The sequence below is a fragment of the Patiria miniata genome, unplaced genomic scaffold (assembly GCF_015706575.1).
Source record: "Patiria miniata isolate m_02_andy unplaced genomic scaffold, ASM1570657v1 HiC_scaffold_3, whole genome shotgun sequence".
NCBI classification, from domain to species: domain Eukaryota; kingdom Metazoa; phylum Echinodermata; class Asteroidea; order Valvatida; family Asterinidae; genus Patiria; species Patiria miniata.
The window spans coordinates 23,664,168-23,688,512 of record NW_024037069.1 but is presented as its reverse complement, the minus strand read 5'-3'; the positions used below and the strand labels follow the sequence as shown (position 1 = coordinate 23,688,512).

General features: G+C 41.4%; 2 protein-coding genes across 2 annotated transcripts; one reads left to right on the top strand and one right to left on the bottom strand.

Annotated features, from left to right (window-relative positions):
• Positions 1 to 4,404: 4,404 nt before the first annotated feature.
• Positions 4,405 to 7,834, top strand: LOC119737059 (lactadherin-like). The gene is made up of 3 exons (XM_038211131.1): positions 4,405 to 4,590; positions 5,185 to 5,320; positions 7,216 to 7,834. The coding sequence occupies exons 1-3, from the start codon at positions 4,504 to 4,506 to the stop codon at positions 7,221 to 7,223; spliced, it is 231 nt and encodes a 76-aa protein (XP_038067059.1). The 5' UTR covers positions 4,405 to 4,503; the 3' UTR covers positions 7,224 to 7,834.
• Positions 7,835 to 9,643: 1,809 nt separating this feature from the next.
• Positions 9,644 to 16,281, bottom strand: LOC119738024. Its single transcript, XM_038212739.1, has 2 exons — positions 15,962 to 16,281; positions 9,644 to 11,549 (listed from the first exon to the last, which is right to left on the bottom strand). The coding sequence occupies exons 1-2, from the start codon at positions 16,170 to 16,172 to the stop codon at positions 10,273 to 10,275; spliced, it is 1,488 nt and encodes a 495-aa protein (XP_038068667.1). The 5' UTR covers positions 16,173 to 16,281; the 3' UTR covers positions 9,644 to 10,272.
• Positions 16,282 to 24,345: the final 8,064 nt, after the last annotated feature.

Here is a 24,345-nt window from a genome sequence, read left to right as displayed (position 1 = left end):
TAGTAATTTTCTAAGAAAGTGTTTAGAATTGTGTTTACTCACTGAAGACATTTCTTGTCTACCTTCCTCCCAATACCGAAAATAAGAAACTTGGTCCCATGGTCAATTTGACCTCTCTTGGAAAATTACTCATAACTCTGTCAAACATTATCAGATTGGGACGTTTGATGTATCATTTTAAAGTGGAAAGGTGAATCTTTTAAACCATACCTATATCATCTATGTTGGTTACACATTCTACGTTTGGCATTCCGTTATATTTTGTGCTTTTTTATACGGACTGTATAATGCTAGTCACAAACTGCACGTCTGAATGGTATGGTTATATCTGTATGGTATACTGGACATTATAATGACGGACAGATACGGAATAATTATCCTGCACGTCTACCGTAAATTAGAGGCAAATGCTCACTGGTGCGCAGTATATTATTTTGTACCTCAATCAAGTTCGTGAAGGACTCGAATCCATTCTTGTTTTACCTTAATTATCTGGCATGGATAAGCTTTTTTTGGGGGGGGGGGGGATAAACAAACCCGATAAACATTCATATTGTTCTATACTGATGATTCCATCGGTAATGAGCAGAAATACCTGTGCCGTTGACCGTGGAAGCCGCGTTCGATTGCCGGTTGTGAACACGGGCAAGGGACTTTGTAATCAGCAGTTGCTGAGAACTAGGCATTATGATGACGCTTGATTTAACTTTGCGAGGATCGCCAATAATGCTCAAAACACACGAAGGGAGCCGCCTAGAAGTCATTTTATCCAATGGTCTTGTTGGTGCCACAAGTATTTGCCATCACTGTAACCTTTTTTCGTACCTAAATGCTGCAGGCCGCCTAAACTAACATCGCGGTATTCATAAAAAAATATATTTTGCCTTCAAAAACGAAATTATAGAATTGCTGAGTAAGCAAGGACCTTATTGTAGCCATACGCGACTTGCTTACTTATCTTTTATCTTTTTGAGGCTACCAAAGAAGAAGAGATTTATTCGCTTTTGTCATCACAGTCGTTCAAGATTTGGAAGTTTTTCTTCATTTTGTTCTTTAAAAAAAGCAATGGATTCCCGTAGCTTTTTGCTGATGAGTTTTGTGTTCGCAGCTGCATCAATGAAAGGTATGTTGAGTTTCTTTTCTTATCTTTTTAAACATACCCAACTTCAGATGGTTTTCAAAATACTCGAAGATCTTCTCCGAGTAAGCAAAATGTAAGGACATGAATATCCGTGCCGTGATTCGTCACCACTTTCAAGAAGCGACGCCCGGGCATGTCAGTTCGGATGAAGAACAAGTTTGGCGATAATCGCAAGAGAAGGTTCCTTGTTTTAAAATTGCAAAATATACCACAATGCATCTACTCTATATGCAGTACACAAAACGCCCAAACGATTCTTAGAGAGCTTAATTTACTAGTTACTAGTCATAATCATTGAAGTTGTGGTTAATAATTAGCGTAAATTATCAGTAAATTTTCCCGTCTCTCCGTGAAAACCAAAACTCCAGTTAGCTACTTTTACAAGTTGTGCAGTGTGTTTTTCCACAGGGAGAGGGCGCGCATCTGAAATGTACTAAAGATTTCTGTCTCTTCGTAGAAACAGAAATCTCACTTGTTCTGTTTTTACGCCCTTGCTACTCCGATCAGTTCGTTTTGTGCATAACAGGCAATAGTGTCTCTTCGTGAACACGCAAAAATGCAGTTACGGAGATGGCTGCCCCTTACGCAATGTTTTGCTTCTAGAAGCAAGTCAGAATGTTACTTGTGAGCGATATTTTAGAGCCCGGTTCATACTTCATGCGAAAGCGAATGCGAAGCGAAGTTGACGTCATGAAACATTCGCTGCGAAATTCGTCCGAGTTGTAATGTGTTCAACTTTTGCGAATTCGCAGCGCGAATACTTGCCATGTCGTCACAAATTCGCGTTCGCTTTCGCTTTCGCGCCGAGTATGAACCGGGCTTCAAGCGCAAAAAGACATCCCAAAAACTCGAAAATGGAATAAACCTTATGCTTGTTTACATGCCCGCTGTCCCTTCGTGAAAACGATGACACATTCAATGAGAAATCTAATAAAATGAAAGCTCAATTTCCTCAAATTGAATTTGAACAAACATGTTGCATATATCGAGTTGAAGCAATCATTTTAAATTTGGATGGAGACAAGTTTTATAAAACACATAAAATGCGCAAGAAAATAAGTAAAGTATACCGGTACTCACCTTTGGATAGTGTTTGTGTGGGATTTTCAAGTCGGTAGTGTGTTCTATTTTTCCCAGGGGCCTCAGCCAAGTTTCCTGTTGGCTGTTGCACTTTTCGTAAACAGCCAGATCCACAGAATTCGATGGAGACCCGCTGGTTCCCGCAATTTGACGATCCCTCCTGCGAATGTCAACACTTGAACATCATGAAGAAGATTGGAAACGAACCGTCGTACGGGGAGAATTTCTACAAACCGCCGTGGCAAACGCCTAAAAAGGGTAATATTTTGCAAATAAAACATGGTTTTATCGGTATTATATCCCCGAGGTGTCTGAAGTTGACAATATTGTCAACTTCCGATTACCGTATGCTCGGAATTTTTATGCTCGGAATTTCCTTATGTTCGGAGTTTCCTGGGTATCGTTGCCAATATTACCCAAATTGCCAAGACTGGAATTGATTTATCTCAATCCAAATCCATTCTTAGATGAAGATTTCTTTTCCACCCGAATTACAATTTGTTTTAATATCATACATCTGATGTACGTCCCTATTCATCATTCATAACTATTCCTTGCTCTATGGTTATTCGCATCAGGGCGATGCTCGCGTGTGCGTACTATCCACGTGCGCTAGTTTTCACGTCGGGGGATTGTCAGGTCAGGGAACCAGACTAGCCTGGCACCTTGCGCTTGCGCGAGAATATCAATAAGGCAATATTCGCTCTTCGCTCGTACCCCCCCGCCCTGCAAACAGGACGCTGGTCAGGGCTGACGTCATTTGAGCTCTCATTTGATAGATTTGCGTGACCTGTGACGTAGAACGCGTCACACAAACTAGCTTCCGGTGCCCATCATGCGTAGCGCGCGCTAGCTGCATGCGAAGGTCAATCTGTACTTCCTTCATAAGATTCTGTGAAGCTCATCAGCCCTTACCAGCGCCCTGTTTGCAGGGCGGGGGTACGAGCGAATATTCGCTCTAATTACCAACTCGCCTTTTCGAATGGCGCTGGTGACCTCTTGCATTGAGCTCTCCACTGAGAGAGTTTATTTAACCTGTACCTCAAAGTCAATACTTCCATGTCCTGTATTTCTTTACTACTCTTTGGGTTTGCTTGGTAGACACGGTAGAGGAAGATTGCGACGTCGGATTAGGAATGGAGGATGGAACCATTCTCTGGAGCCAAATTGCTGTATCCAATATTGGACATTGGGGGTTCCGAAATGAGGATTCACGCTTGAACAGTCTTGGTAAATTGATATTTTTGATTTGATAATCAATGAGTTTACATGGTTCTTTTCAGAAACATTCTTTTATATTTTGAGAAATTATTCCCGCATGTTTTTTCCCACAAACATCAGTGTCTCAACCATGCAAAGCCTCAAATTCTTAATGATCTGATAACATCAAACCTGACCATAACCGCTCACCTGCGCCCAAACACATTCCAACTTAACTCAGCCTATTAAACCAAGCAAACACCATAAAATCCAACACAACCTAACCCATACGACATTACCACCAATCCTGGCAACCCAACCGACACATGCATCCCATTTATGAACCCATCTCACCCTGATCCATCCCACCCCAACCCAACCCAACCCAACCCAACCCAACCCAACCCAACCCAACCCAACCCAACCCAGCCTACCCCAACCCAATCCACCCCACCCAAACCAATCCCATCCCAGCTGGGATGATCCCAGCCCAATCCATCCCAATCAACCCACCCAAAACCCATCCATACCCAACCCAACTCAAGGCAACCCACCCACCCCACCCCATCTCAACCCAACCCCATCTCAACCCAACCCATCCAACCCTACCCACCCCAACCGAACCCAACCCGACCCAACCCATCACATCCCACACCACATCAACCCAGTCAACCCTTCCCACCCATCCTAACCCACCCCAACCCCACCCGACCTAAGCCAATCCCACCCATCCCAACCCACCCCACCCCACCCCACCCCAACCCAACTCAACCCGACCCGACCCAACCCCATCCATCCCAACCCGACCCTACTCAACCCAACCCAACCCGACCCAATCCGACCCAACCCAACCCAACCCGGCCCAACTAAATTCTATGCCCAAGCCAACTTATCATAACTTCCCGAACACCAGCCTCACCCAAACTACTGTTCCAACCCAACTCAACCCAACCTATTGGACTTATTTATCTTAAGCTGGCTGGTGTCCCAGTATCGCGGACACCAACCAATGGATCCGTGTTGACTTGGGTAATATAGCCAAAGTAATTGGACTCACCACACAAGGAAGGGCCTACAGTAATATGTGGACCAAGACGTACAAGATCAAGTACAGCACAGATAACGTGGTCTGGAGCTATGTCACCGACAACGATGGCAATCATATTGAGGTGAGCTTTGAATTGTGTGTGCATGTACCCTTTCACGCAAGATGTATGTGCATTGTAAATGGCTTTGCTCGTACTCCACCGCCCTATCCAATAGTAGGCTACCCAGAAAGCATTATGTTTCCGCACAGATTTTTGTACAAGCCATTAGCCCCCCCCCCCCACCATCACCCTTTGTCTGAGCTCTCTTTGGACGGTGTTTTTTTGTAACCAGTGACCGAGGTCAGCACTTCCGGGTATACATGTCACATGCGTTTATCATTGCGGCATACAACCCACAATGCATTGCAAAGTCTACGTTTCTGTCACAAAAAGTTTAGCTGTCAGCCTTTCACAGTGCCTTTGATATGGCTGTCGGTACCCATGGCTATGGTCGGTACCATGTCTATGGCCGGTACGGGAAACAAAGCTGAGTTAAAAAGCGCCCTCGGACGTGCTCGTGCGATTACATTTTTAATTCCAGTACGTGGTGTTTAGTCACAGAACTTGTCATCAACGGCATAGATAAAAGGTCGCATCAGAACAGGATATCTACCTAGCTAAAAAAAAATACCAGAAAAAACTTTAAAATACTTCCACATTTTTATGTGATTATAGTTTCAGGGAAACACGAATAATGAAATTCATGTCTCCGTCTATTTCCCGGCGCCTCTGCTAACTCGCTTCATCCAAATCGAACCTGTGACTTGGGAAGAAGGTATCTGTCTTCGCTTGGAGCTGCTTGGTTGTAGAGGTAAGATGTTTTTAACTGATATTTTTCTCCTTCCCTTTTTTTTCTTTTCGGATATTGGTGCATACTTCTAAAACATGTGCAATAGTCTTTGACAACGTAATTGTCGACGATACGGGGAGTATGTTTTGGCTGGCAACGTCTTGAAAGATAAAACTTAGTTTGCTAATCGACTGTACGGATTAGAAACACTTTGAAGTGAGGTCTCCCATCACAAAGTTACTTTATCATCCTCACTAGCTTCATAAGTGAGTGCATCAATATATAATAAAAAGTTTCACATATCTTTAAAAAAATCTGGCATATATAATTATTTCCATTCCAGTAGAGATTGCTCTGCTGTCTTTATCATTATGGCAAATCCGTGATGATGTAGGTAATATCTTCTCTGCCTGAAACACTACGTTTTTTTCCAGTGCTCAGCTTGACTTTTCCAAACCCTGTCCATCTGCATTCACTAATACCAAGACATCAATGTCGTATCCATCCATCTCTTGGCACGTTAAGCTGATTTCCTAATGGTGTATAGTGTTTTAACCTTCCAAAGGTATTTGGACCGTCGCCTCCCTAGACCCGCTTTCGAGTTTCACTTGCAGTTTCCACAACAGTTGATTGAACTGGGAGGGTTGTTGGCCCTCGGTCCGAAATACGTTTATTACTCGGGGTTTTCCTTCCCTCAGCCAGAGCCTCGTTGGCCTAATACCGCAAGATTATCTGACTGCTGGCGACTTCCAAGCTACACCCTCCGAATCAGTCCGCGATCTAGGTGTTATTTTCGACTGCCACCTTACTATGCGTCCACAGGTCAACGCTGTATGTCGAAAGGCATCCTTTGCTTTGAAGCGAATTGGCAAAATTCGCAGATCTCTCGATAAACGCTCCACCGAAATCCTGGTCCACGCCTTAGTTACATCTCTCCTGGACAACTGCAACTGCCTACTTACTGGCCTCCCAGACAAAGAAATTGACAAACTCCAACGCATCCAAAACTCAGCTGCCCGTCTGGTATCCCTTTCCAAGAAATGCAACCACATCACTCCAACCCTCAAATCCCTCCACTGGCTGCCCATCCGGCAGCGCATTCGCTACAAAACCCTTCTGCTTACTTTCAAGGCCCTAAACGGAACTGCTCCAAGCTACATTACTGAGCTGCTACAACCACACCATCCTCCCAGATCTCTCCGTTCATCTTCCCAGGGATTCCTCACAACAACTATACCAAGGACCAAATCATACGGCTCAAAGGCATTCTCACACGTCTCTCCCAAGTCGTGGAATGCCCTTCCATCCCCACTTCGAACAGCTCCAACCATAGACAACTTCAAATCTAACCTCAAATCCCATCTGTTTCAATTGGCCTACTCTCATTCACTGTAATTTTTGCTTACCTATGTTTGCTTTGTTAAGCGCATTGAGATTTCCCCCGGTTATGTTTTGCGCTATATAAGACTGTCTTATTATTATTATTATTAAGATGTAAGCTTCCAGGGTAGGCCTATACCGCTTAAGCCTATCGCTTTTCACCCCAATTGGGCTAGCCAGCCCCAAACCACTGGTTGTGCATGTGATGCATGCTGAGCGCGGCTGCATACTTATGTTCCCCAATACCTATGTTCCTAACCCCAACCCTAACCATCTAACCCTAACCATAACCCTATTCATGTACCCCTATCTAAGGATTTTGGGGCACATAAGTATTGGAGAACAGGTATTGGGGAACATCGGGTAGATCCCGCTGAGTGCATGCACGGACACCCCCTGTAACCCGTAGTCTTTATGGCTACTCCTCCAAATTAGATCATTTTGACTTATGACAAATGACAAATGAATGATGTTTGTAGATTTCCCGTGAATTCAAATATATTCCTTCTCTTTCTGATTTTTTCCCTGTCCAACAGTCTACTGATTGCGTGCCCAGGGAGCGCTGAGTGGCAATAATGTCCGTCAAAAAGAAGGGAACGAGGTGGATGACCTGACCCAAGTTTTAATGTCTAACAATAAATATATGGTCAGATACTTTGTAGTTTGCAGTTTTGAATTTTGTGGCAGTGTTGTAAAATTATGTGCGAAGTACTGTATCAATCAACCAATCAATCAACCAATCAATCAATCAAAAAGAAGTTTATAAAGCGCCCAAATCTCGTAGGCGCTGATGGGGCACCAAAATGCAGAATAATTATTGACGGTACGCCTCCTGAAACAGGTGAACTTTCAGGAGTGTGTAGAATGTATGCAGTGAGGTGGTGTCTCTAATGTATTGAGGAAGTTTGAATCCCTTTATTGCTTTAAATATCCTCTTTAGAATGTCATAACAATTTTAAGAAATGTTCAGATACTTTGTATTTTTGAATTATATTAAATATAATGTGCGAAGTGCAGTGGTGTATTGTTGTTTTAAATCCCACTTAGAATGTCATAACAATTTAAAGAAATTTTCATATTTTCAGATTTTGTAGTGTTGAATTTTGTGGCAGCAGTGTTGTAATATAGCGCGAAGTGCTGCATCGTTGTTTTGGATCCCAGTTTAGGCCAAAAAAAAAAATAAATACTCGGGCTCTGGTCAGCGCGCGCGTCGATTTTAATCATGCGCGTCAACCTTTTTCTTCTTCAAATTAACACGGAAGCTACAACAGTGCCCTCTATTGCCGCGCCTCCTCAAATTTTTGTACCAAGGAGCACCAAGGAATGGGGAAATTGCACCAAGGCAAATGATAAAGGGCACCAAGGCAAATTATGGAGGACACCAATGTATAATGAGGCCCCAAAAAGCAAAATAGTACCCACCTTGTCTGTACAATACAAGCTTGAAAAAAAGCCACAAAAAAAACCCCAATAAACGCGTCGCCGCATCCATTCCGGAACTTCGGTCTGACCAGAGACCGACTATTTTTTTTTTTTTGCCTTATTGTAATTAAATATCGTCTTTCAAATTGAAATTTGCATGTAAAATTTTCAAAAAAAAAATCATCTTTTCTTGGTATAGGTATTTAGGTATTTAAAATTATTTTCCAACAACAAGAGAGGACGCTTTTTAAAAAATCACTTTCGAGAGCCCCGTAGGCGATTATATATAGAGCAACTTAGAAGTGCAGTCGTTGTTATGAATGAGAAATGCATACAACCGCAAAATTGTGTGTAACAAATTAAATGTAGAACAAAATTAATGTACAAAGATGTTGGCTGCATATTCGCCTTTTTAAATGAGTTTGTTTTCTGCATTCAATAGGGGACGTTGAACAATAGAGGACAATAGGGTCCACAACTTTCGAATGTCCCCAATTTGGCGATACGTGGAAGGTTTTCCTAAAAAGTTTAAGTACAAAAAAAGGGACAATAGGGGTCCCCATTGCAGGAAAATATACACTTGACTGCAAGTGTGGCGTGTGTTGTCTCTATTGTCTATTCACTCGCCATCTTCAACTTGTTATGAATCTTAACAGCGAAAAAAATTAACCTAATTAATCTATTAACTCGGGGGAGGGGTGGGGGACAGACAAACTGGGGGAGGCAAGGAAACAACTGGGGGAAAGTACCCCCCCCCCCCCAGTGCACAAGGTTTCGTAACTTTCACTTTCGGCACTGCACTGGATTTTAGTATGAAGTCAGCATGTGGAATAGATGAGTATTTATCAAAACTGTTGCAAGGGCATGTCTGATACAGTGACGGTCAGTTATTTCACTGGTGCACAGTATATCTAATTACAATTTTGTGTGCAGCTTAATACTGGTTGCTCTGCTCCCTGGGCTTTAACCTGGTGTCGTGCTTGACTCTGCCTTCGCATTTAGACAGTTAGATACCTGTCAACATTGGGGATGGGGGCGTGGGGTGTATTAATTAATAATGGCTGTTGGACTTATGAAGCGTCGGACCCCGTGTGTTGGAGAAAACTGGCTTTTTTTTAAACTGCTTCTAATTTTTTATATTTAGTTACTCCGCATTTTCTTTGCAATTGATTACACACCTGTGAAGGGGTACAAGCCTGCTAGACTGATCCTCTACCTTACAATTCATCGACATCTATACATTGCTCCATTTCATCTTAAGTGGGGTCAGGGAACCAGACTACAAGAACATGGTTGGTTTTCTTGAATTTTACAGCATCTCCGAACCAAAAACGTGAAACAAGTCAGTTTAACAATATTTGCTATAACATTCTAATCCTCCAAATCACTTTTTTTCTGAAAATTGCAGCAAAAGCAAATGTTGTACATTCCCTTTAAATGTATTTTACATGCAATGCCAAAATGTATTTTAGCAATAAGTGTATTATTTAAAAAAGTATTTTCAGTAAGCTAATAAATCACACACACACACACATCTGTTTGTTTAAGTTACTCTTTGGAATTGTTTCAATTCTTTTATTATTGCAGTCCTTAAACATTTGAAATGACTCAAAAGTTGTGAGGTTATGGAATTTCTTGCTGATATAGAAACATGACTGAAAATAAACGACAACTTAATTCAAGCCCACCTCTGGAATATTCGACATGAAATTTGACATGAATCAAAAGTTGCGAGGTTGTGTAATTTCTTTCTGATAGGAAACATGACTGAAAATAAACTACTACTTAATTCATGCCCACCTCTGGAATATTCGACATGAAATTTGACATGACTCAAAAGTTGCGAGGTTGTTTAATTTCTTTCCGATAGAAAACATGACTGAAAATAATCGACAACTTATTTCAAGCCCACCTCTGGAATATTCGACATGAAATTTGAAATGACTCAAAAGTTGCGAGGTTGTGTAATTTCTTTCTGATAGCAAACATGACTGAAAATATACAACTTATTTCAAGCCCACCTCTGGAATATTCGACATGAAATTTGACATGACTCAAAAGTTGTGAGGTTGTGTAATTTCTTTCCGATACGGAAACAGGACTGAAAATAAACTACTACTTATTTCATGCCCACCTCTGGAATATTTGACAGGACTACACTTATCATTCGCTTAGTTGAGTGAAACAACAGAGTTACTCAAATTTGTAAGTGCACAGCTGAGTCTGGCAATTTTGTCCATAGTTGTCCAACCCTGACTATCTTTTGTTTCTAAGTAGTCAACGGGAATTTGCCCACCAAGAATCCCGTATTTCTTACGGACATTGCCAATACACCTCTGCACATGACTCCTAACATGGGCGATGTTACTTGTTACCTTTATTTCTGCAGGTGCAAGTTGCTTTTTGCCGCCAGTAAATGCCGGTGGTTTTACCTCGGCACACTGCATGCCCACACTTTCAGCAATGTCAAAACCACAGTCAGCAAGCACTAAATCACCTGGTTCTAACTTCATTAAAACTCCACAATCCTCAATGATATGTTTGTCCGATATTTTACCTCCCCATGCATTGGAAAGATAGGAGATTGCTCCCTGGGGGGTGATACCGATCAAATATTTGATAGTACTGTGATGCTTGTAGTTGCTACAAGTTTGTGCTCCAGCAGATAGATTTGGAGGCCGGTCGATGAAAATCTCAAAGCAGTCGATAATGACAGCCACACGCTTCCCAAAATGCTCTCGGAATTGCATTGGCATGGCTAAGCGGAGCTCTTCTCTCTCTGGCCACAGGATGAAATGGTTCAGTCTTGTAAAAAGAACATCTAAGGTTAATTTAAAAACCCTGGAAATTGTTGACTGAGCAACATCAAATCTGTATGCCAAATCACATTCTGACAAATTTAACTTGAGCCTCATAAGCACAATCATCATTTGTTGAAATTTGGACATAGCTGAGCGGTGGGTTACATCAATATTCGGGGATACAAGATTAAAAATAGCCACCACAATAGTGTATGTAGGTAGCCCAGTATAGTATCTGACTTGTTCATCATTCCCTGCTAAACTTGCTTGACTCACAGACCTTGTTAGCTCAGCCTGGTCACGTAGTCGAGAAATGTGTTCATCTTGGTTCACAATATGGCTAACTTGTCCAGTTAGATGAGTTTGTGACATCACATCTTGGAAGTTGGGTCTCGCGTTTCCAGTATCGTGGTGGGGTTCATTTACTTCATTGGGTTGGTTTCTTAAAATCTGCAGTAAATGCCGTACTGTTTTTACTGGTTGGCTGCACTTCCTCTTCTGTGCTACATCGTCAGCATTAATCTCGTGTGGGACTATTCCTCGCTTCTTTGCTCTCCCGTATCGCAATCTAAGTCCATCGTCAGCACCCAGACACAGGGTTGGAACCCAGTCAACGCTGGATGTTTCCCAATTCCCAGCACTTTTGCCTGCGTCGCAAAAGGAAAAAGAAAATGAAAATAGTAAATATTCATTAAATACAGTACCGGTACTTGAACTGCTGTACCCAACTGTTTTGATAAAATGGGGCCAAAAAAAGGGTGGGCTTCAGGACTGTGCTTCACTTGATTTTCACCATGGAAGATATTTACCTGTTGAAAAACCAAGATTTAAATCTGTTTCTGTAAGCGTTCAGTTATCCTGTGATTTCTGAAAGTGAGTTTGTCCAAAAAAGATTGCAAAATTTTCAGCAATTTTCTCTGGGTCGCAGGTCATGTACACTTGACCTTTTGAATTTTATTTTCCCTGGTTATTTACCAGGTGACCGGTACAAGTTCCATGGTGAATTTCAATTGAAAAAAAAAAGGCCCAATTTTAATTTTTGTCAAAATCAACTTTTCCGCAAAGTTTGCACACTGTTGAGTGGCTCTATAATAATGGAGAAAGACAAGTATTTGAGCCACAATTAATGGGGACAGACATAGGCAAAATTACAAATATTTCTGGGTCCCATTCCCAAATTCATTTTTTCCCCAACAATTTTTCACGGACTGACCATTGAGATAAAAAAATATGAAGAAGTGGCATAAGGGGTGAATCGCTAAAGGAATGCAACTTTCTTTCCTGGTTTGTTTTTTTACGTTAGCGCTAACTTTAGCTCTAATGCAGTGGTTATTTGACTGTGATTAAGACATGAGATTAATTTTAGCTATATGCCCGGAGCTACAATGAACATGCGCAGTGAGTTTTTTTTTTTCGGGAACATATTCTGGTAAGAGTGTAGTTTAGTACTAGTCCGAAAATTTGGGATTCTCAATGCTGTGTATGAGAGTCCCAAAACTTGAGGTACTGAAAACATGCAATATGAGAAAAGAGACTGACATCTGAAACAACCAGTCCAACAACTCTTCAGCACTGCATCAATCAACTGTCAGCTGACTGTGCCAACAGAAATATCTACGATGACGGGTACTAGGTCGCTATTTCTACACATTTCTCCATAGTCGGGCACCAGACTAATGACAACGAAGGAAGAAGTCAGTCTTGTCAAACAGTTGGACCATGGATGGACATGTACAAGTCTAGTCTTTAGCCTCATGTTAATATCACTTGACTTCTCTCTCCCCTGCAAGCCACTGCCAAATATTGAAGAAAAGTCCCCTTTAAAAATTGACTTGAGTCTCCAAACTTGGTTGGTGAAATACTAAGAACCTTTTCTTTGCCCATGGAAAGTTTTGGAGAAATTTGCTGGCTAAAGAGTGAGTAAAGTTGGCCTGATCTTCTTTTGCATCGTTTTGACTAGCACTTAAGGTCCCAGTCTGCTTTAGTACACTCTTATTTCCACTAGTTCAACAAACAATGCACCATGCGAAAAGGCAAGAAAATGTGACTTGTCACCTAGTTGTTTTAGCAAGTTGCAGTACAGTAATTTCATTCTCCTATGGGCTCCGTGCACAAATACTCCTTCAATGGCCAGAAAAGGAGAGTTGGGGGAGACCTAGACTGGTTCCTGGTCCATCCACTGCGTATTTCGAATGGGAAAGAATGTTGCAACCTGACGTTCTCACTAAATGCTTCAATATATTTCCTGCTAAACTGCAATTTTTAAGACCGCTTTCTGATGGCTGTTATTAAGTCATTGAAAGAAAAAACTTGTGGCGTACGTATATGGAATTTCTTTCCTTTATTTCCCTTTAATTATTTTAAAGAAAACTGCTTCAGAGTCTGAGCAATGACTCAGAAGAATAAAAATGAAATAATCTGCAAGAGGGCGCTAGCTAACAGAAAAATCAAGAGAGACCATGATTTATTATGAATCAGCTAAATAAACACTTCATACTGCGGAATCGTAGCTCCAAAAAGAATCCCCCTCCACACGTTCTTATTCCTCCATCATGTCCATGTTCCACCAAAATAACTGTCAGTGTCAAGCGCAATTTGAGTCAAGCGCAATTTGAGTCCCCCGTGCAATTTTAACCTGTGCACGCAAGTTTTCACTTGCGCGGGGGACTCAAATCAAATTGGGCTCAACACAACTTAACCACAAGTCCACGACCTTGACAACCACTGAGCCAGCAATATCTTAATTGTCTTCCCCCTATCGGTGTAGAAATAGAATTCACCTTCTGCATTATATAAAGACAGTGGATATTTTGCCGAAGGTAATGACGGCAAACTAACGTTTACTAAAGGTTTGGCCGGCGGCAATCCATATCAACAGAGGGCGCTGTAATCTTTAAGATAGGGCTGAATTAATATAAGATGTATTAAATTCTCATCAAAAGTTGAGTTTGGTGTAGTGGTTAAACAAAGGCTTTGGTGAGTGGGATGACTCGGGTTCGATCCTGATCCCTGCCAAATTTTAAAGGTTTTTTTTCCCATCCCCAAATAAATAAGAATATTCTTCTTTTATCATGTTTATTATTTTAACATGTCTCAAACATTTTATTGCAGAGTAGGCTAGTATTACATTTTCTTTTTCATATTTGTGGCTCTGGAGGATTTTTTTTAAAAGGGAAATAAAGTCCTAAATTATAAAATGGTCTGAATCCCAATTCCCATCTTGTGAATACGACTGAGATAATCTTGGCATAGCCATAGCCTAGTCCGAGTAACTTGGACCCAACTTATCACCTTTTTTAACATTTGGACATGGTCTGGCGATAGTAAGGTCCAAGCTAACACCGCGACCTAGACAACACAGTCCCAAAAACCAACATTTTCCAACAAAAAACATAAGATTTCACCTTCAAAACGGCCTCCAAATTACTAGATATGCCACCTGAGGTACAAGTAGACAGCGATAATTAAGATGGTTGTACTGAAGTTTACTTACGATCCGGAAAAAAGTGAAATTTTCCGTTCATTTCGGAGAGCTCCCCTCGCGATCTTGAACACATTAAATTTCCGATCGTGTTTAATGTTTGAACGACGCGATTTCTTCTACATGCCCAGCGTACATTCGATGGTCCCCGTATCCCGAGTGCGATTCCGTCACCGAGCGCGCGCGATGCATCGATTATGATAATGAGTAGACTGGATCACGTTTGTAAACACATGTGCATTTCAAACGGTAATGGAGTTGGGAACTAGTGCAGCTTTTATGGCGGGTACCAGTTCAAGCTGGTTCCCGATTCCCTTTTACAGTTCGAAATGCACATGTATGTCATGTATGTGTTTACAAACGTGACTCATTATCATAATGTGTAATGGTTATTCCAGGCAAGTTTGGGGTGAGTTGCAGTTGCAATTAGTGTGTAACGGGGACAAAATTGAACATTTTCCAAATTTTTTTTGCAAATAGGCCTACTACAAGTTTTGAGAAAAATGCGCTCCAGCCCTAGATGACAACCCATACTCCTAGAACTATGAGGCTCCACGTAGTGGAGCCTCATAGGTTCAGAACCCCGCAAAATTGTTGTCGGCACAAAACACTAATTAAGTACAAAAACGTCCATCCCAACCAAGCCGTTTCCCACAGAACCGCTGCACAGTTTGCCCCTAAACTCCGTACAATACCTCATGACATTCTCACGTTATGTGCACCCAACAAACATTGGTGGATTCTGTCGGTTTTTCGGCAAAATGATGGAAAATATGCCCTTTCCGCACTGAGCCAACCTGACACTTGAAATTTGCACGCGCGCAAAATGATCGCAGTCATATTCGGGTTCGATAGCTAGCTAGCTCGGAGCGCGCCGCGGGGGGTACGTACTCGCACTTGTACGCATGCGCATACTATCGTTCCGCTCCTACACCATACCCCCCGCGGCGCGCTCCGAGCGATCGGACCGAAAATGACTGCGATCATTCTGCGCGTGTGCAAATTTCAAGTGTCAGGTTGGCTCAGTGCGGAAAGGGCATATTTTCCATCATTTCTGCAAAAAAAACGACAGAATCCACCGATGTTTGTTGGGTGCACATAGCGTTAGTATGTCATGAGGTATTGTACGGAGTTTAGGGGCAAACTGTGCAGCGGTTCTGTGGGAAACGGCTTGGTTGGGATGGACGTTTTTGTACTGAATTAGTGTTTTGTGCTGACAACAATTTTGCGGGGTTCTGAACCTATGAGGCTCCACTACGTGGAGCCTGATAGTTCTAGGAGTAGACAACCCAATGATAAAACTCAGGGCTGGGTAACTCCAGCTATCGCCAGACCATGTCCAAATGTTAAAAAAGGCGATAAGTTAGGTCCAAGTTACTCGGACTAGCCATAGCCATGGAGCCAGACTAAAATTTGTCACCGGCATGATCTGACCGGAAAAAAACAAAAAAACATTAACTGCGCAATTCAGTGCATATCCGGCAAACTAACGTTTACTAAAGGTTTGCCGTCTCCGGCAAAATATCCACTGCCTTATAGTTAGGCCCCTATATAAATGTAGGCCCTATTGATCCTTACCACTGACAAAATGGCGAGAACAGACACTGGCGCTCTCGCCAAAGTCTTTGACAGGCCCGCCGATGGCTGCAATCCACAATCGCCGACGTTTTTCCGTGAGCTCTCTCTCGTGGTCACCACGATGCAGTTTGATTTGAGGGATACGACAAAACCTGACCCCATCACTATGTCTACGTGATCCACAACCATAAACTGCACAAACGGCAGGCATTATTCTGTTTAACTACTACTACTACAAAAGTACTACCAACATGGTGGGACGGGAAAACCAGAATAACCGTCGTGATGTGTTTGCGCGCGCGCTATGGCTCGGGTGACCGTAAGCTCATTGCGAAATTCTGCTAAATGCACATCAAAATCTGTCAGATTTATCAAAAATCTGCCAAATTCCCCAGCATTGCTCGAAATACACACATACAGAGTTGTAGTACTGCCTTAATTTGGGTCCAAATTACATTATAAATAATCTGTAGTCACATGATGTATTGAAATTATTGCATAAATTTGAAATTTCAGGCAAAACGCAGTTGCGTCACAGCGAAGTCCGGTTCCCAGTGAAACTCAGCACCTACAGTGTGTAAACCAGCCAACCTAGTCCCATTATGCAAGGGTTTGTTTGAAAAGACTGAAGCTTTATTAACAAAAAATGTTCCATTTAATTTGTTTTTCAAATTTGCTATGGTTTTCTCTCAAATAACCATTTGTGCAGAATTCTGCCGGATATCTGCCCAAAAAAAATCCATTCTGTCAAATATTCTGTCAAACTCGTTTTTTATAAAACAAAAAATCTGTCAAAGTTAGCCTAAAATCGGCTAAAACGGTCACCCTGGCGATGACCTACAAGATGGCTGCCCTTGCGCGAGCCCTCTCGCGGTTTCAAGGCCGTGTCCGAAACGGGCTTCCAGAGCTACGGCTACGTCTATTGTCAGCATGTCCCCGCGTATTTTCAATGGGCACAGACCAAGACCCTAGCTCTAGACAACTGATTCGGATGCAGCCATACCATTGATCTCCATGTTGTGCCCATTCTTGAAAATCACGCATTCTCGAGAATGGGCGCGCATTCTTAAGAATGAGCGCCCATTCTTAAGAACGAGCACGCGTTCTTAAGAATGAGCGCTCATTCTTAAGATTGGGTGGGAATATCACGTGCACAATTTATGAATTTTGCCCAATCTTAACAAACATTGCACGACATAATTATGTTAAATGAATTGTATAGCGGTTAAAAGGGAAACAATTCATATAAAGAGGAAAAAAAATGTTCTTTGCTTTTGTACTCGTATAACTACGATAATTTGAATCAGATTAAACCTGTTATTATTGCTTTTTTCTTCCCACTATGGGAAGTTTTGTAATAACGGAGGACTGGGAACTAGTCTGGGAAGTGCTTTGTTTAGGCTAGACAAGTTACAAGTCCCTGCATGTATCATATGCGTGCCACAAAAAAACCCCCGATGTCCAGAAGCTGCCAAAATTGCTCTTTTGACTAGATAGAATCCAGCTTTGCGGCGTAATGGTGGGGTGTGAACAATAAATTGGTGGTAATTTAAATGGGAAATAGCATTAGCACTATGGGATGTCGCAGTATTCATTCTCATTCTTCACATTCTTCATTCTTACGTTCCCCCCCCCCCACTTTTATTATCCCAAAACTCAGAATTCTTTGCACTAGTATTATTATGTCTCTTATTTTTTCCCGGTCCCCCCCCCATATCAATACGCACGTTACTTATCATATCCACTCTACTTTTCAGCGCCTTGCGTTGCAAAAGTATAATTATTGAGAATCAGTGAACGAGGATTCAGCTAGACTTGCCAAGCGCAGCCGGTGCTCGGCATCGACAAGACCGTTATCTTGTCGCGCATTCTCAAGAATGTGCGCTCAATCTGGAAGAGTTATTTTTTGCCAAGATTGAGCAAGGATCCAGTTGCACATTCTCAAGAATGTGCCTGCCCATTCTCGAGAATGCGTCACGGTGATTTTCAAGAATGGGCACAACATACATACCATACGTACGTACACGCAAACTGCATTTTTGCCAACCACGGCCTGCAAACTATGAAAGGTCCAACGTTGCAAAATCAAAAATGAAGAAGAGTTGTTACAGATCACCAAAATATTATTAAATAATTTTGATACTTGAAAATACATTTTCAACAAAGCTACAAAATAATTTCTACATATGCCTTTTTACTATTGTGTTGATGGCGTTATGAGGACTTTTTGTGGAAAAATATGTTGCCAACCACGGCTTCAATTTATGCGCTTACGGTAGCAGACCAGTAAATAAACTTCCATAGACCCCAATGGTAAATGCTCCCACTTCAAAAATTCGGGAAAAATACTCACAACTCTCCAAGGTGTTCGAGACGCACATCAAATTAAAGCTTATTTCATCATCTTTCATTTTCTTTTCAATTTTTGGGGGGTCAACTGATGACTTTTAGGAGAAATTTCCATCTGAAGATGATCACCCCTGAAAATAGTCCTGAAGCCCATCGCCATTTTGAAAAACGATGCCTACACTCCATTGCAAAATAGAGCGCTTTTAGGGTCCAAATTACATCAAAATGACACAAAACTGCAAGCTCCCAGTCCTGTGCACGGCTTCCACCCATATTTTTTTACAAACCCTCAAGTTCATGGGCCACAGCATGCCCAAATACCGAAGATTTTGAGGGCATACAAATCGTGATTTGGCCGGCGCAGGCAATTTCGGACCGATTTACTGGTCTGCACCCTATACGGCAGCCCATACAAAATTTCGCCAATGTTTACAAACAAAAGAAAGGTCTATATGGAGATCAAACGTTTCCATTCGCTCGTACCCCCCCCCCCCCCCCGCCCTGCAAACAGGACGCTGGGATACTCTGATGAATTCACGCTCTGATTGGTTGGATTTTGCGTGACCGGTGATCTGCGCGTCATCAAGGTCATGACTCTGTAAGGTTTGAAACGGCCGTTAAGTCTAATTCATCTTTTATTCCAGTTTAGAGATATTTTTTCTCGTTGAAAAAAGCGTAATAATGTAGGAAATTCTGTAAAACTTATCTGTGTTGTAAATTTACAATTCCCGTTACTCGTCTTGATGACGTCCGGATTTACCAAGGTGTGATTGGACACATATTAGCCCCGCCTACATACACTTATCTGTATTCGCATACGAGGTCGTGCGCTAGAAATCCAGCGCAAAATAAAGAAAAATATAAGCTTTTGCCGACGATTGAACCAAGGCGCGATATTGGGTCCAACTAATTTGCATAGAAATAGTGGCCGCATGAGGTCGCTGTTCGCGCTGTATTTTTAATGCACTGCATAATGCATGGCCCTAGCGAGGATATCGTTTACGCGCCAAGGCCGGGATGAATAACATTTAGCGCCTTGACGTATGACCAAGGTAGTACGGAAGCTTGAATTGCCTTCCGCGATACCGCGTTACCGCGATAATTTATCACAGAAATCCAGAAATCAGAGATACGTATTCCTCGATACCGCGTTACCGTGATAATTTATCACAGAAATCCAGAAATCAGAGATAATTCCTTCCGCGATACCGCGTTACTGTGATAATTTATCACAGAAATCCAGAAATCAAAGATAAATCATTCAACGATACCGCGTTACTGCGATAATTTATCACAGAAATCCAGAAATCAGAGATACGTATTCCTCGATACCGCGTTACCGTGATAATTTATCACAGAAATCCAGAAATCAGAGATAATTCCTTCCGCGATACCGCGTTACTGTGATAATTTATCACAGAAATCCAGAAATCAGAGATAATTCCTTCCGCGATACCGCGTTACTGTGATAATTTATCACAGAAATCCAGAAATCAGAGATAATTCCTTCCGCGATACCGCGTTACTGTGATAATTTATCACAGAAATCCAGAAATCAAAGATACCTATTCCGCGATACCGCGTTACCATGATAATTTATCACAGAAATCCTGAATTCAGAGATAATTCCTTCCGCGATACCGCGTTACTGCGATAAATTATCGCATTTCTGGATTTCTGTGATAAATTATCACAGTAACGCGGTATCGCGGAAGGAATTATCTCTGATTTCTGTGATAAATTATCACAGTAACGCGGTATCGCGGAAGGAATTATCTCTGATTTCTGGATTTCTGTGATAAATTATCGCAGTAACGCGGTATCGTTGAATGATTTATCTTTGATTTCTGGATTTCTGTGATAAATTATCACAGTAACGCGGTATCGCGGAAGAAATTATCTCTGATTTCTGGATTTCTGTGATAAATTATCACAGTAACGCGGTATCGTTGAATGATTTATCTTTGATTTCACGATTTCTGTGATAAATTATCGCAGTAACGCGGTATCGTGGAAGGAATTATCTCTGATTTCCTGATTTCTGCGATAAATTATCGCGGTAACGCGGTATCTCGGAAGGCAATTCAAGCTTCCGTACCAAGGCTAACCGAAAACGTTCGTTTATTTAGATCCACTGCGCATGTCTGTCATTACGCGAGGAGCCAGGCGCGAGTAAGCTGGGGAAGTAATCGAACGCATTTAAATTGTAGGTCAGTCAGCCTCCGTGGCTAAAAATAAACATGACGACATTGATGGCCCTTTTTCAAAGCTCGGCTTCGTTTCCGATTTCGCTTTATCACTTATAGCTTTTAATGTTCTTATCAAATATTTAAATTCGTAATATCTTAGAGTTAAAACTAATGTTGATCTGGAATCTCAAAATTGGCACCCAGATAGCACTGTTAGCAGGCAGAGCCGAATGAAGACCGAGTTTTGGAAAATCTCAGTAACGGTCGTCAAATTCAAAACAATACATGACGCTGCAAAAAGTTCGCCCGTACGATCCGAGCTTACTCGATGCACAAAATCGGCGTTGAATTTCAAGTTTTCTAAATGAAAGCAAAGAATATTTATTATCAACTCATTTTAAAATTTTTTAAAAAGAATTAGCAGTTAATTAAACCTATATTATACTCGGAAATACTCGGGTGATATCAGATTGTCGACGAAATGAATTCGGGAAACTTCGGATATTTTCGGAAAAAGGAGGAATTCCTCCCGGTTTAGTCACGTGATGTAAATTGTAATTCAATGTATTACCGCTCCAAATTATAGCTCCATGCCGGAGGCTACCGGACCTAAGATTCATCAGGAATAGTCAGAATATTTTGGTCAGGGAACCAGACTATTCTAGGCATTGATCTCCATAAAGTAAGGCCAAAAAAGTCTCCGGTTTCTGGTATGGAGCTTGCCCAAAAAAGTGGTTGGGCGACGCGGCTTTTTTTTTTTAAACGTTTTTTTTCTTCAAATGTCGGCTGATGACTGCATGGTGCCCGACTAAGCTTAGTGCAAATATATGGGAGTCTAATTTTCTTTTTTAATGAAAGATGATGTTTCAAAACCGCCAAATGTACTGGTTTGACTGGAATATCCTGCTGCTGCACAATTTTACATGGGGTTACGATCGAGAATAAGCTTTAGGCCAAAAAAAAAAATCGGTCTCTGGTCAGACCAAAGTTCCGGAATTGACGCGGCCACGCGGTTTTTTTTTTTTTGGCTTTTTTTTTCTTCTTCAAGCTTGGATTGTACAGACAAGGTGGGTACTATTTTGCTTTTTTGGTGTCCTCATGTACATTGGTGTCCTCCATAATTTGCCTTGGTGCTTTCGATCATTTGCCTTGGTGCAATTTCCCATTCCTTGGTGCTCTTTGGTAAAACAAAATTGGGGAGGTGCGGAAATAGAGGGCGCTGTTGGAGCTACCGCAGAACATTTTGGAAAAAAAAGATCGACGCGCATGATTAAAATTCACGCGCGCGCTGACCAGAGACCGATCGGAGTCGACTTTACTAAATTATGACGTCGTTTCATTCCCAATCAGTAATTTCATAGAGCTGCTTAAGCAGAAACTTGCTTAAGCACGAAAAAACATTGCTTAGTAAAATTAGGTTACCGGCCAAAACTCCTGTGACTGGTATTTAGCTGTTGTTTACTTAGCATAACAATCGCATGGAGTTTTGGCCGGTAACCTGATTTTATTAAGCAAGACGTTTTTGTGCTTAAGCAAATTTTGTGCTTAAGCAGCTCTATGAAATTGGCCCCAGGACTGAAGGGTTTGATTGGTCAATATTCCAATGCAGTGTTTTGTAATTAAATACAACAACGGCCGGGCGCATTATCGCGTAACATGATATACAGAGCGCGTGACACAAGTTTTTTTCCCCATTATCTTTGACGCTTATATAACAGATGAATGACCGAAGACCCAATGTAGAAAGGGCCCGCTGATTGGTCAAAATATAGAGGTCAAGAGGCGGTTGTCTTGCCTAATTAATCAGCGAATCTGCTCACATCATAGGCATTCTATCACGTAGACTACATTTAACACTGTGTCTATGGGAATTTTGATACAAGGGTGCATCCCTAGGTTAGTGATGAGTGGCGTCATTGGATACTTATAGAATGTCAAATAACATTAATTAAGAAATGTTCAGATACTTTGTAGTTTTGAATTGATGGCAGTGATGTAATATAATGTGTAAGCTGCTGTATATAGTTGTTTTTAATCCCACTTTGTTGTAATGTTTATCCTCCTTCATAAAATATAGAGTGTCAAAAGAATTTTAAGCAATTTTCAGTTATGAATAATTTATTGTGTGGCAATGTAAATAATGTGCGAAGTTGTGTAGAGTTTTCTTTAGATACCAACATTTGTTGTAATGAATATCCTCTTTTCTAGAATTTTGCAAGGAATAGTTTCACCTTTTGTCCATCCTTTTTTTCATTTGATATATATTAACAAGATAGATATACCGTAAACTGTTACATATTAATACGCTGTATTATCATAGCATACAAGGAATCCTTGATTGGTATGGCTGATTGTACGTGGGGCGTTTCGTTGATATGTAGACCGTCATGGTAATTACTTCCACGAAGTCTTGGTGGCATTGACTGCTGAATTATTGCGCATGCCTGAGGAGTTGGAGGACAATACAAATTGTGTCATATATCAAAACCGGACACCAGTATTCGCGTGGCTGAAAAAGGTGTTTACGTATTGCATCTCGCCATTCCTCAGTTTGACTTTTGTCATTTTGAAATTTGACGCGAAACCATAAGATTCGAAAGTTGGCGTCTGAGTGCTTTTGATATCCAAAACGTAATTATAAACTTATTGCCGACAAACATTGGCAACGACGACATTACCACACACGCGCTGTTGCCGACTGATCTTTTCAGTACTTCAAATAAGAAGAAAATCTTCAACTTTGGCAGTTGCTTCTTCATCAAGGGCCATGGATGCACTCTTGTATTCGCTGATGGGTTTTTGTATTGTCGTTGCAGCTACAGCAATCACGGGTATGTTTTGTTTTCCGATTCTTTTCTTTTCTTTTCTTAACCCCCCCCCCCCCAAGTTTCATTCTGTTGTGCGGCCCTTGTTTCCCAATCGTCTGTTTTTGTCATTCCATCATTTTTTTGTTGTTTTATTTTCCCCCACAATATTCTCTATTCTATCTGCATCCGATAAAAAAATAGGAGGCATATCTGTAAACAACGGTTAAAAGGCATATAGGGTCACCGCATTTATCTCAAAAGTAACCTACCTAATTATTATCAAAAAGCTTAAGCTCGCCGGGTACTAAATACCATCGTGATTTATTCCGTCTGGCTTGCTGTCATTTAGAAGAAATCAAGAAATATAGGTGATATCACCCCAATTCTTCGTCATCTCCACTGGCTTCCAATTATTCAACGCATACAGTTTAACATTCTTCTGCTTACTTTCAAAACTCGTAATGGTCAGTGTCCAACTTATATCTTAGAACTAATTAAACCCAAAGTTCCATCAGCCCGTCTACGCTCTTCCACATCCTCTCATCTTCAACTTATGCCTGGCCCTCGAGTGAAAACACGCTATGGTGACAGAGCTCTCTCCGTCGCCGCTTCCAAATTATGGAACAGTCTCCCTCCTAAAATTCAAAATGCCTCGTCCTTAGAAACATTTAAATCTATGTCAAAAACTCACTTATACAAATCTCTGTAATATGTCTTACCCCAATCTGATGCTTGGTCCACACAAAATTGATGCAACTTTATGTTTGTACACTCCATGTCAGTTAGTGTTTTCTACCTGTAATTCTGTTCTTTGTATTTGGTGCGGTTGCCCATGTTTCACCTAATAGTCTACAAGGACAACAGCATCATATAGCGCTTAGAAACGTAGTCATATAGCGCTTAGAAACGTAGTATTAAGCGCGGTATAAATGTTTGCTATTATTATTATTATTATTATTTCCAACGATCAGTCAATGGAATGGTTTATGGAAATGTGACGAAATCGTGTTTCGCGATCAAAAGATTGTGCGTGTTTTTC

What these genes read in the sequence shown, in the direction of transcription:
- LOC119737059 (XM_038211131.1), top strand. Translation starts at nt 4,504, where the DNA reads ATGTGGACCAAGACGTACAAGATCAAGTACAGCACAGATAACGTGGTC. An exon ending in ACGATGGCAATCATATTGAG is followed by an intron (nt 4,591 to 5,184) that starts GTGAGCTTTGAA and finishes ATGTGATTATAG; the next exon opens with TTTCAGGGAAACACGAATAA.
- LOC119738024 (XM_038212739.1), bottom strand. Translation starts at nt 16,172, where the DNA reads ATGCCTGCCGTTTGTGCAGTTTATGGTTGTGGATCACGTAGACATAGT. An exon ending in TTCTCGCCATTTTGTCAGTG is followed by an intron (nt 11,550 to 15,961) that starts GTAAGGATCAAT and finishes TTTGCGACGCAG; the next exon opens with GCAAAAGTGCTGGGAATTGG.